Below are 10,814 nucleotides of genomic sequence, written 5' to 3' on the forward strand. Positions count from 1 at the left end.
GACTCTGCTCTTCCCAGAGATCCATGGCTTCTTATCTTCCACCCTCCTTTCATGTCAGTAACTGCACTCTGGCCTCTAGCACTGTCATAGGAAATCAGTTTTTTGTTTGTTTGTTTGTTTGGTTGATTTTTTAAGTTTGTTTTTGAGACAGGGTCTTTTCTCACTAGGTAGTCCTGGCTAGCTTGGCATTTACTGTGTAGATCAGACTGGCTTTGAACTCAGAGATCTGTCTGCCTCTGCCTCCCTAGTGCTGGGATTAAAAATATGAGCCACCACCCTTAGCCATTCATCAGCTTTGAAGGGGGAACAAGAAATGATGACCTCATTCTAAATCCCTCACCTCCAACTGTGTCTCCAAGCCCAGTCCCTGGTCCATTCCCTTCTCCCTGTAGGAGGCAGTCTTCCCATCTCGCTGCCCTGCTCCCACCTCTCTCCACACTCACCTTCTTCCTCTACTTTGGTCCTGATTCTCTCCAGGTGACTCTTCCCCTGGAGCCTCCCGTCTTCACCCCCGGGGAGCCGTGTGTGTTTGTTGTGGACAGTCTACTCTGGCAGGTCACAGTCCGGATGCATGGGGACATCAGTAGCTTCTGGATCAAGAGCCCTGCAGGTACTCTAATGTGCTCAAAGCAGACAGGAAATTCAAGAGTAGAAAACAGAGGGGGACTGTGCAGAGAGAAAACAATTACTTCGTGTGACAGTGTCTTGTCCCCACCCAAGGGGTGTCCCAGGGCCCAGAGGAGGGCATAGGTCCTGTGGGCCACACTCGTCGCTTTGGGCAGTTCTGGACGGTGACTATGACTGACCCTCCTCAGACAGGGACTTGGGAGATCCAGGTAGCAGCTGAGGGAACCCCCCGGGTGAGAGTACAAGGTAAGGAGGGGGGGTGTTCCTGAGCACAGCGGTGGTGAGCCGTGGTGCCCATGGTCCTTACAAAGTCTCAGACTGCCTTCCCTCCCAGCCCAGACCTCTCTGGACTTCCTCTTTCATTTCGGGATCTCTGTGGAGGATGGACCCCACCCTGGCCTCTACCCTCTGACTCAGCCAGTAGCAGGTAGATATCTGCCCCCTCGGTCCACTGCAGGTGTAATTGTGTGTAAATGAACGCACGTGTGTCTTGTTGACGAATAAAGAACGCTAGGAAGATTCCGGCTTGATGGGCTTCACATGGCACACTCCCATGACCCTGCCCAGTTCATCTCTTCTTCCCTGTACCTCCTCCAGTTTCATGCAGAACCAATGTCTTTCCCTCTCACCTCAGGTCTCCAGACCCAGCTGCTGGTGGAAGTGACAGGGCTCATCTCTAGACAGAAGCCTGCGGATGGCCAGCCACAGTTTTCCCATGTTGTCCTTCGAAGGGTCCCAGAGGGCACTCATCTGGGCCAGGTGTCCTTGGAGCCCGTGGGACCGCCCCAGCGAGGCCTCCTTGCTGCCTCGCTACCGCCCACACTGCTGTCTGTCTCTGCACCCTTCTCCCTGGAGCTGGTTGGCCAGGATGGAGGGGGACAGGGCCTGCGGAGAACTGCCCCGCAGCCTTGCAGTGTGGCCCCCGTGCTTCTGGAGGTGAGGAGACGCGTGGGCAGGGCTGGGGAGGTTAGAACCAGCTGTTCTGACCTGCCCTTCCCTGCAGCTCAGTGGCCCCCCAGATTTCCTGACTCCAGGCAGCAAGGCCCCTCTCAGCCTCCACATCGCCAGCTTCTCTGGCCCCCAGGATCTTGATCTTAGGCTATCCGTGGACCCTAGCTTCTCCCTCACCTCCAACCTCTCCAGGTGAGTCTTCTGTGCACCTCTGCTTGGGTTCTGGCCCCGCCCAGTCAGTGCTACAGGGGCTGGGGCTCGAGGACTTGACCCTCAGTCCTCAATCCTGTCCTATGCTTTGGCTTCATCCCTTGGCTGTGACCTACCAGGGACCTTCTGTCTGATCCGAGGCTGTCTGCTCTTCAGGGCTCGCCTGAGACTGAATGAGTCTGCCTGGGGACGCCTGTGGCTAGAGGTCCCAGATTCAGCAGCCCCTGAGAGTGTGGTGACGGTGACGGTGACTGCAGGGGCTCGGGGAGCCAGCCGGGTGCCCCCAACCCATGCCTTCCTCAGGCTCCTGGTGCTGGCCCAGTCCTCCAAGGTGAGGTGCTTCCTCTCACGCTCTCAGCAGCCGGAGCCGGGTGGGTGGGTGGATGGAGGCTCAGCACTCTCACCCCTCCCTCCTCTCCGCAGGACCAGCTGGAGGCCCCTGCCCACTCTGCTGCCCCCGTGCTGCCCCCAGCCGGCCCTGCCTTGGTTCCTTCCACTTTGGTGACTCAGGGCAGAGCTGGGAGAGGGATGGTGGGCAAAGCCTGGTGGGGAACAGTTGGAGGGGTGCTGTTTCTGCTAGGCTGCACTTCCTGGTAACACAGGGACAGGACATCAGACCCCATTTTCAGTCTGCCCCATGGGTAGGATGGTCACATGGTTTCAGGGCCCTGCCCTGCCTACCTGGTTTGGGGATTTTTCTTCTATCACATTTGTCACATTATCCCTTTCTCTTTTTTTAAAGATTTATTTATTTTATTTATACGAATACATTGTTGCTGTCTTCAGACACACCAAAAGAAGCATCAGATCCCATTACAGATGGTTGTGAGCCACCATGGGGTTGCTGGGAATGGAACTCATGACCCTTGGAAGAGCAGTCAGCACCCACTCCCCTTATCTTTCTTTAGACCAGGCTGGCCTCACAGAGATCTGCCTGCCTCTGTGTCTTCCTACCGCTGGGATCAAAGGCGCACACCACCTCTGCCTGGCTCCCTTATCTTTCCAAAATGAGTAGACTGGCATAACCAGGTGGTACATACATACCTGTAGTCCCTGTAACAGGGAGGGCTCTTGCTATGAGTTCAAGGCCAGCCTGAGCTCTGAGACCCTAGCTCAAAAACCACATCAACCAGAAACACACACAAGATTGGGATGGAGGGTAATGGGTTTCACTTGGGTGTTTTTCCTAACCCCAACTGGAACCAAACCAAAGGCTTTTTTTTTTTTTTTTTTTTTCAAGAAGGCTGCTGTTTATTCCAGAAGCAGAGCAGGGCTGGGGCACCAGGAGACGCAGTTTTCACTTTAAATTCCAGGGCAGCTTCTTTAGCTTGGTTTTGCTTCAAGTGGAAGGAGAGTCTCGGTGATCACGCCTTCTCCCCGGCTATACTGAAGAAAGATGGTTGTTGTACATGACATGGGGGGAGCGAGGGCAAGGAACATCGAGAAGATGCTGTGGACACTTTATACCAAGCTGTCTGAATTTCTCAGCCTGGAGTCCCTGGCTGCTGAGTTAAGATGAAATCGGTGGGGGGGTGGGGGGGGAACGAGGCAGGGAGATTCTGACTCCAACCTCACCCCTTACTCACCAGTGGGAAGGGAGGGAGGGTTTACACAAGGGTGGGCCCCTTTGGCCCCGGAGGAGCCTGCCTGACCACCTCTCCCGTGGACTGAGTGACTCCTTTCTGCTGCTTTGACAACTCCTAAAAGAGAGAAAACCATCCTGGCACCTGCCGCCCACCCCATGGCTTTGTCAGCCAGGGCTCGACGGCTCAGTTTACCCATCGCTGCCACAAGTTCTCTTGCCTTGACAATCCCTCCTGGTCCTGGACTCTGTGGCCTTTCCAGCAGATATGGGCAAGGCTACGTCAGTACGACTCCAAAAGCCCCCTCCCCAAAGTCTGGAAATTAAAAACAATAAACTCACCTTCTGAACCAAACTGCGCAAACAAGCATTCACCTTTTGAATCTGGCTTAGCTGAGGGGTGTTGGCCTCTGAGTGTGAGTCCATCAGAAAGCCCTAGAGGGTTGGAGGGTGACCGTGTGCTGGAAACAGGTCCTTCTGCCACCTCCATACCACTGGCCACTCTTCTCATCAGATTCCCTCCTTCTAGACAGATGGAAAGGCCAGCCCTTTCTACCTCCGTGGCTTAACATTGCAATTCCTTTCAAACTGCCTGGAACCCTCCCACCCCACCCCACCCCCACTCCTGTTCCTTATGGGTCCTCTCTGACCATCCCCTGCCCTGTGAGAGACACCCAGGCCGCTCTCCAACTCTCTATGGGGTGCTCACTCTGAATGGAATGCAGACCAGCCTCTTCCAGCACAATGAACACTGGTGGCCCTCCTGTCATTCCAATGCTATTCCAGTTCAGGAGCCCTGCCGGTTAACCCTCCCCTTCCCAGAGCAGACTTCACTTCGAGGCCCACAAGCACCCTGCTTCTCCCTCCCTAGCCCGGGCACAGAAGGCTGCCCCCACCTCGCCAAGGGCCCCCAGCTGCAGCTGCCGTTGCTGTGTCTCCCTCAGACGGTCAGCAAACCAGGCTTGGCCACGCTCCAGCAGCTCCAGGCCCTGCCACAGAGCATCTTGTTCCCTCTCCAGAGCCTGCATCATCTGCAGCTGGCTTAGACAGAGAGACACAAGCTGAAATGTCTCACTCCCAGCGGGACCCTAGGTATGGCGACCTCCTCTAAAGGGCTCACTGTGATCAGTAAGGGTGAGCTCAGACTTTCGACTGAGGACTTGGATGGCAAGGGGACACGGGGAAAAAGCCTGTGGGACCTCAGAGTTGAGAGGAAATATATCAAGGGCACATCAGGGCAGGGGATGTCCCAAGACAGTCTCGGTCTAGTACTTACCCAGAGGAAGAAGTGCTGGGCCCCAGGGTCTTGGCGGCTTGTCCCCAGTGGTAGCAGCAGGACAGTGTAGGGTGCTTGCACCAGGGGTGGCCCACCAGGACCTGGGCTCTCCATAGCTCTAAAGTGGGAAGGGTGGAGCCAGGGCTGGTCCCTCCCCAACCCATTTTCTACCCATCCTCCCTAGTCTTTCAGTCTGTGAGGCCAGGATGGTCCCTAAGAGATAGCCTCCCTTAAACTGTGTGTCAACCTTCTTCTTCTTCTTCTTCTTCTTCTTCTTCTTCTTCTTCTTCTTCTTCTCCTTCTCCTTCTCCTTCTTCTTCTTCTTCTTCTTCTTTTGTATAGTCTGTTGTCCTCATTGAGTCCCAAGAACAGAATCTGAATTTATTTAAATTTCTTATTTATTTAATTTATTTAGAGTCAGGGTCTCCTTTTGTAGCTTAGCCAGCCTGAAACTCACTCTGTAGACCAGGCTGGCCTGGAACTCAGAGATCTGCCTGCCTTTGTCTTCCCAGTGCTGGGATTAAAGGCGTGCACCATCATACCTGCATTATTTATACCACCATTCATAAGTAGATGTATTCATCTATTTGTTAGTGTATGCATATGTGTGTGTCCATGAGCTTATGTATATTCCATGTGTCGCAGAGCCCACTGAGACTAGAAGAGGGTGTGAGATCTCTTGGAGCTGGAGTGACACGCAGATGTGAGCCGCCACATGGTTCTTGGAACCAATCCCACTTTCCCTGCAAGAGCAGCCAGGGCCTCTAACCACTGAGCTTTCCCTGCAAGAGCAGCCAGGGCCTCTAAGCACTGAGTGTCCACCCAGCCCAACTATCGCAGTACTTCTGAGTGTCCACCCAGCCCGACTGTCACTGTTTCAGAGTGACCGCCCCTCCCGACTGTCACTGTTTTGGAGTGACTGCCCCTCCCGACTGTCACTGTTTTGGAGTGACCACCCCTCTCCCAGGTGCTGTCCTGTTGGGTGACCTAAGGAAACACCTTGATCCAAAATAAGCTTTATTCCTAACATAAGACATATTGTTGTGCAAACTGAGAACTGCAGTAAGGAGAAAAGGAACCGGATGGGAGGCCCGTGCTCAGGAGCTCAGAGGATGGCGGTGGCAGCAGGGAGCACTTCCTGACTAATGAAAACGTCCAGGTCCAGGGTGGGATCTTCCAAGTCCAGTTTTAGAAACTTATCCACCAGTGCCTGGCAACTGCAGGAGAGAAAGAACCATGTGACTTCTGGGTCACCAACTCCCGATGCAGAGGGGAGGGTCTGTGCAGGAAACTGCAGCCTTGAAGAGCCAAGGGTTTCAAAGGCAGCCATGGATACTGAGTTGGTTTTGTTGTTTTCTGACAAGGTCTTGTTATGTAGCTCAGGCTGGCTTTGAACACTGGGCTTACAGGTATGTGCCACACCTGACTTGGTGAGGAGGGGGAGGGCACAGGGCTGCAGGAAGGCTGGCTGGGGCCAGGTGAGAGGGAGAACACTGGAGCTGTGGAGAGCGCAGCAAGCTCACTCACTTTTCCACTTGGTTCCTCCTCAGAAGCTCATTCATGGGCTTGATGGGCTTCCCGCTGTGGATCAAGTCTGAGACCTAGCCAGGAAGTACAGAAGGGAGGGGCGAGGGCGTTAGGGAAGAGGGGAAATGAGGGTCAGAAATCTTGTGGGGCTAGAAGGCCAGAGTTTCAAGAGGAACAGGTGGAGGGTGCAGAGATGGCTCAGCAGCTAAGAGCACGGACTGCTCTCAGAGGACCTGGGTTCAGTTCCCAGCAGCCATGTGTAACTCCTCACAAACCATCTGTAACTCCAGTTTCCTGAGATTTGGTGTCATTTTCTGACCTCCACAGACACCAGGCACACATGGTATATTTATATAAATTCAGGGAAAACACTCACATTCATAAGTAAATCTTTAAAAAAGTTATGGAGAGGAGCCGTGTATTCGAGGGAGCCTGAGATGGGGGTGTTGCACACAATGCTCACCTCTTTGGCACGAGCAATGAGTGGGTCAGGAAGCCCAGCCTGGGCCGCTGTGTGGGAGGCGTAGGTGGCGCTGGCGACACCTTGGCAAAGCTGGTAGAAGAAGACAAGGTCGTTCCCGTCCTCACAAGTCTCCATGGTCTTCAAAGAGAGCAATGACTGTCATTCAGCGCTCTGGGGCTGAGGAGGGAAAGGGGATCAGAGTGGGGTCGGGCAGTGACTGCCTCACCAAATACTGCACCAGGGGTCCTCGCGGCAGCAGCTGCAGCTGAACAAGGCTCAGGAAGTTGGTGGCCACAAAGACGTGGGGGCAGCTGGGTCCCAGTGCTAGCCAGTGACGGAGCACAGCAGCCAGAAGTGCCAGACCATCCACCTGTCAAAGGGCAGAGGTGAGAGGGCAGAGCCAGGGCTGTGTCCTCCTGTACCTGCCCTGGCCTTCCCCTCCCCTCAGTCCACGCATCCCCCTTCCTTCCCTGAGCTGTCTCCTGCTTCTGTCACTCATCTTCCTCCATCCCCTCTCCTTCTTAGCTTCTCATTATTCCTCCTCACCGAGTTGGTTCCCTTCCCGAATTCATCAATAAGGACCAGCGAGTGTTCTGTGGCATTGTTCACTGCTTTCGCCACCTGCTGGACAATGAGGAGCACAAAGGAGCTTCCTTAGCAGTCAGGGATGTGATGTGTCATCGTGAATAAACTCCTTATCTACCGTGACCAGCAAGCTTTTTAACAGGCTCTCTTATTCGCCCAGCTTTCACCTGCTAGCTGAGGGTCACACAAAGGAACCTCAAAACCTGTTGATAGTGTCATGGCCTCCAGACTCTGACCTGAGTGCTCCCTGGCCCCCAGTGCAGATGGCATGCACCTGAGAAAATATATTCCTACCCAAGACTTCCAGGGGCACAGTTCCTACCTGATTACCCCCCCACCTCCTGCTGCCCCCTTTAACCTGGTTGAGATCAATCATGAAGGTAGAGAGGCCAAGGGAGATGGATTCGCAGCTGTGAATTCGAGTGAAGATGGCATCGATTACCCCAATCTCGGCCTCCTCTGCAGGCACAAAGCTGCCCACCAGAGCCATGAAGGTGATCAAGCCTACCTGGGCAGTGGGAGGAGGCAGGGGAGACAGAACATGGACCTCTTACTGTACTATGCAAAGTAAAAATGGGTCTCAACTAAAGACATGAATGACAGATTAAAGAGAGGACACAATGTAACAGCAGAGCAGAGCCATGGAACACACTGTTTCCTGGGTCCTGACTTCACAATTAACTCCAGAGTCAGGGTTGTGGGTAAAGGCGTAGTAGGGAATGGCATGGATCTATTTGGAGGCTGGTCCAGGGACTTGTGGCTATGAAAGGTCTATCCTAAAGAACCGACTGTCCCTCAGAGAACAAGGCCATATGCTGTGGGGAGCAGGGGATTGGGCCTGGCTGTCAGAGGAGACACGCAGGTTGTATGGTCCCTCACCTGTTTGAGATATATGCTTTTCCCTGAGGAGTTGGGTCCAGTAATGACTTTGACCCTCCCTTGGTCCCCTCCACAGTCTGTGGAGCTGGGCACGAAGGTCGGCGCACACAGTTCCATAAGAGGATGCCTGTGGTGGAAGAGACAGACACTGCATGGCTTGTGGACCCAGGCGAGGAACCCCACAGCAGGAAATGGGAGCCCCACTCTGCTTTCACCTGCCATTCTTGATCCGTACTCCATGGATGCAGGGGGAGTAATGTGGTCTTGAATAGCCGTAGTCCCGGGCAGCACTGGCGAGAGCCAACAGGACATCCAGGCGGGAGGCAAGGTCCAATACCCGAGTCAAGACTGAAGCCCGTGCCAGCACCTGGCACTGCAGCTGGTGCATCAACAGGGTCTCCTGGTCTGGGAAAGAGAAGGAGAGAGGGGTGCATGGAAAGATCTGGAGACAGGCATGCAGATCCTGTGAAACTCCCAGGACCTTTCAGAGGGGCCAGCATGAGAGCAGGGTCTGCTAGAGCAGTCCTGGTCCCTCCCACCATGGGCTCCTCACCCCGGATCTCGCAGTGTATGTCCCCCAGCAGTGCGTCCAGCTCCTTGGTCCGGGTGCTACGATAGTGCAGCTTGTCCTCTGAGAGAAACTGGGTGCAAGGAGTCCAAGCTCTGGGCTTTTTGTCTCTTGTGTTTTGTTTTGTTTTGTTTTGGGACAGGATTTCACTCTGAAGCTCTGGCTGGCCTGCAGCTCACAGAGATCCACCTGCCACTGTCTCCAGAGTGCTGGGATTAAAGTTGTGATCACAAGCTAGGCAGTAGTAGTGCACACCTTTAATCCCCAACACGTGTGAGGCAGAGGCAGGTGGATCTCTGTGAGTTGCAGGCCAGCCTGGACTACAGAGTGAGTTCCAGAACAGCCAGGGCCACACCACCACGCCCAGCGGCTTTTCATCCCTTGGTTCCTCTCCTCTCCACCTGCCTGCCTAGATCTCCTCTGGCTCCTCACCCCCAAATCCTTTTCTGACTCAGGGCTGTCAAAACTTCTTCGGCCTCAGAAATGATCCCACATCGTGTTCCGTGCTGATGGGCTGAGAGCCTTCTTCAGCTTCTTTCTTATCACACTCCTCCCACCACCGAGAGCTCAAGACCCTTACCATGAAGTCCAGTCCCTCAATCTCGAAGTCGCTGGCTTCCACCATGAAAGGCAAGCGGGGGATGGAAAGAAGAAAGCCAATCTGGGGAGAGAAAGGAGACAGAGTGGGCAGTGACCTACCGAACTCCCTCTGTCCTAGAGGAAGCCCAAACGCCACTGGGAGCCTCCACTCCTCTGTCAGAGACTGAAGTCACCAAAGGTATTCATGTCCCTGGGTTTAAGGACAGTGGGTGTCTGTCAGCCACTGACTGCCAGGATGGATTTAGCTCATCTGGCTGGGAGTCACTTCCTTACCACTCCACAAGAGGCCAGTGGATGCATACATGAATAGCAGTCCTGCCCTCCAGCTTTCAGAGGCATTCATGCATCACTTATAAGACTCCTGGGGACTTTGCCTCTCCCCTGCGCTCACCAGAGGGATGTAGATGACACTGCATGAGGGGATTCGAGAGTCCAGGTTCTCCAGCTCCTTCTGAGCAACTTCAGTGAGGAAACTCGGAAGCCCCATCAGCCTTCGCTTTTCTAGGTGTGTAGAAAATTATATCCGTGTAAAAATAAGGTCAGGGGGATTAAGGGTTCAAGGCTAACTCTGGCCACATGAAACTATTTTTTAAAAATTCCTGATTATTTGGGCATGGTGGTGCATGCCTGTAATCTAAGCCCTCCAGAGTGGGAGCGGGAGGATCAGGAGTTTGAGGCTAGCCCATGCTACTGGAGACTCTGTCTCAACAACAAAGGAAGATCTTTATTCTGGCTGCAAAGCTGATTCCCGTTTATAGTGTCTAGCCAAGAATGGATTCTGAGGCTGATTCAGGACCCGCAAGCCCAGCACTCACTGGCATCTATTTCAGGATCTATGTTGGGGAGCACTGTGAAGCGATTTTCAGCAAGACTTTCCTCAAAATCCACCTGAGGAGACAGATTAGACGCCTAGTTTCTTAGCACTCAGCACCCTCTCTGTCCTGTCCCTCGGTTCTCCTTGGGCCCCAGATTCCCCTTTAATCCTCATCTTCAGACACTTCCTCTCAGCATGCTGTTTGGTCACCAGGTGATCCCTTATCGCCCATGCACCCCACCTCCCATACCACATTCTCCAGACCTCAGGCCCTTTCTACTCTTCCATCCTGCCCCCTCCTCCCCCTCCTCTTCCCCCTCCTCCTCCCCCTCCTCCTCCTCCTCCTCCTCCTCCTCCAGTGTCTGGCTTCCACTCACCACCTTCCCGATGAGGCTGGCAATGTGGTGCAGGTCATCAGAGAACTCCTGGGTAATGTTCTGAAAAAGCTGGATGGACTGGGGCAGGGAACGGCAGGCATCCCTCAGGCCGAGGGCACTGTACACAGTCTGTGGGAGAGATGACTGAGGAAGTGACCCCACTTGGGTGACATGGACAGAATGAGAAGCACAAAGACCATGGTGAACACTGAGAGGTTATCAAAGGCAAGAACACACAGATATAAAACACGCAGAGAGCAGGGAGTGATGGTACATGCCTATAATTTCAGCACTTGGGAGGCGGAGGCAGGTGGATTTCTGAGTTCGAGGCCAGCCTGGTCTACAGAGTGAGTTC

At 54.0% G+C, this 10,814-nt stretch overlaps 3 protein-coding genes and 1 long non-coding RNA gene across 17 annotated transcripts in view; 2 read left to right on the forward strand and 2 right to left on the reverse strand.

Annotated features, from left to right (window-relative positions):
- The window catches only part of Vwa7 (von Willebrand factor A domain containing 7), an 8,740-nt gene extending 6,146 nt beyond the window's left edge, over nucleotides 1–2,594 (forward strand). Inside the window, exons 11-17 of one of the 2 annotated variants that reach the window (XM_031347221.1) lie at nucleotides 478–610; nucleotides 721–873; nucleotides 962–1,054; nucleotides 1,262–1,563; nucleotides 1,631–1,770; nucleotides 1,945–2,119; nucleotides 2,212–2,594. In XM_031347221.1, the coding sequence (XP_031203081.1) occupies nucleotides 478–610; nucleotides 721–873; nucleotides 962–1,054; nucleotides 1,262–1,563; nucleotides 1,631–1,770; nucleotides 1,945–2,119; nucleotides 2,212–2,385 (1,170 nt within the window). In that variant the 3' untranslated portion in view covers nucleotides 2,386–2,594. Of the gene's footprint in view, nucleotides 1–477; nucleotides 611–720; nucleotides 874–961; nucleotides 1,055–1,261; nucleotides 1,564–1,630; nucleotides 1,771–1,907; nucleotides 2,120–2,211 lie in introns of those variants that run through there. The other variant, XM_031347222.1, reaches the window with a different exon arrangement.
- Nucleotides 2,595–2,979: 385 nt separating this feature from the next.
- On the reverse strand, nucleotides 2,980–5,185 carry Sapcd1 (suppressor APC domain containing 1). 3 transcript variants are annotated; one of them, XM_031347518.1, is made up of 5 exons: nucleotides 4,647–4,760; nucleotides 4,267–4,407; nucleotides 3,713–3,805; nucleotides 3,375–3,488; nucleotides 2,980–3,174 (listed from the first exon to the last, which is right to left on the reverse strand). In XM_031347518.1, exons 1-4 carry the CDS (start codon nucleotides 4,758–4,760, stop codon nucleotides 3,396–3,398), a joined length of 441 nt encoding a protein of 146 aa, XP_031203378.1. In that variant the 3' UTR covers nucleotides 2,980–3,174; nucleotides 3,375–3,395. The 3 variants fall into 3 exon arrangements, 2 of the variants coding, with proteins under 2 accessions (XP_031203378.1, XP_031203377.1); XM_031347517.1 differs by having other exon boundaries at nucleotides 3,026–3,174; nucleotides 4,267–4,411; nucleotides 4,647–5,185; XR_004112260.1 differs by lacking the exons at nucleotides 4,267–4,407; nucleotides 4,647–4,760 and having other exon boundaries at nucleotides 2,980–3,169; nucleotides 3,713–4,021.
- A 461-nt stretch (nucleotides 5,186–5,646) lies between these two features.
- Nucleotides 5,647–10,814, reverse strand: part of Msh5 (mutS homolog 5) — a 26,016-nt gene continuing 20,848 nt past the window's right edge. For 9 of the 11 annotated variants that reach the window (XM_031346780.1, XM_031346785.1, XM_031346783.1 and 6 more), the window contains 13 exons: nucleotides 10,460–10,588; nucleotides 10,084–10,156; nucleotides 9,660–9,769; nucleotides 9,249–9,329; nucleotides 8,654–8,741; nucleotides 8,316–8,505; nucleotides 8,101–8,227; nucleotides 7,580–7,729; nucleotides 7,183–7,260; nucleotides 6,863–7,006; nucleotides 6,637–6,774; nucleotides 6,174–6,247; nucleotides 5,651–5,863 (listed from right to left, as the gene is read on the reverse strand). In XM_031346780.1, coding sequence (XP_031202640.1) covers nucleotides 5,752–5,863; nucleotides 6,174–6,247; nucleotides 6,637–6,774; nucleotides 6,863–7,006; nucleotides 7,183–7,260; nucleotides 7,580–7,729; nucleotides 8,101–8,227; nucleotides 8,316–8,505; nucleotides 8,654–8,741; nucleotides 9,249–9,329; nucleotides 9,660–9,769; nucleotides 10,084–10,156; nucleotides 10,460–10,588 — 1,494 coding nt within the window. In that variant the 3' untranslated portion in view covers nucleotides 5,651–5,751. Of the gene's footprint in view, nucleotides 5,864–6,173; nucleotides 6,248–6,636; nucleotides 6,775–6,862; nucleotides 7,007–7,182; nucleotides 7,261–7,579; nucleotides 7,730–8,100; nucleotides 8,228–8,315; nucleotides 8,506–8,653; nucleotides 8,742–9,248; nucleotides 9,330–9,659; nucleotides 9,770–10,083; nucleotides 10,157–10,459; nucleotides 10,589–10,814 lie in introns of all 11 variants that reach the window. The other 2 variants (XM_031346782.1, XM_031346786.1) reach the window with 2 other exon arrangements.
- LOC116074334 overlaps nucleotides 5,861–10,814 on the forward strand; it is an 8,282-nt gene continuing 3,328 nt past the window's right edge. Inside the window, exon 1 of the long non-coding RNA XR_004112176.1 lies at nucleotides 5,861–6,055. This is a non-coding gene — a long non-coding RNA (uncharacterized LOC116074334). The remainder of the gene's footprint in view (nucleotides 6,056–10,814) is intronic.

This window comes from Mastomys coucha, unplaced genomic scaffold (genome assembly GCF_008632895.1).
Source record: "Mastomys coucha isolate ucsf_1 unplaced genomic scaffold, UCSF_Mcou_1 pScaffold3, whole genome shotgun sequence".
Taxonomy (NCBI): domain Eukaryota; kingdom Metazoa; phylum Chordata; class Mammalia; order Rodentia; family Muridae; genus Mastomys; species Mastomys coucha.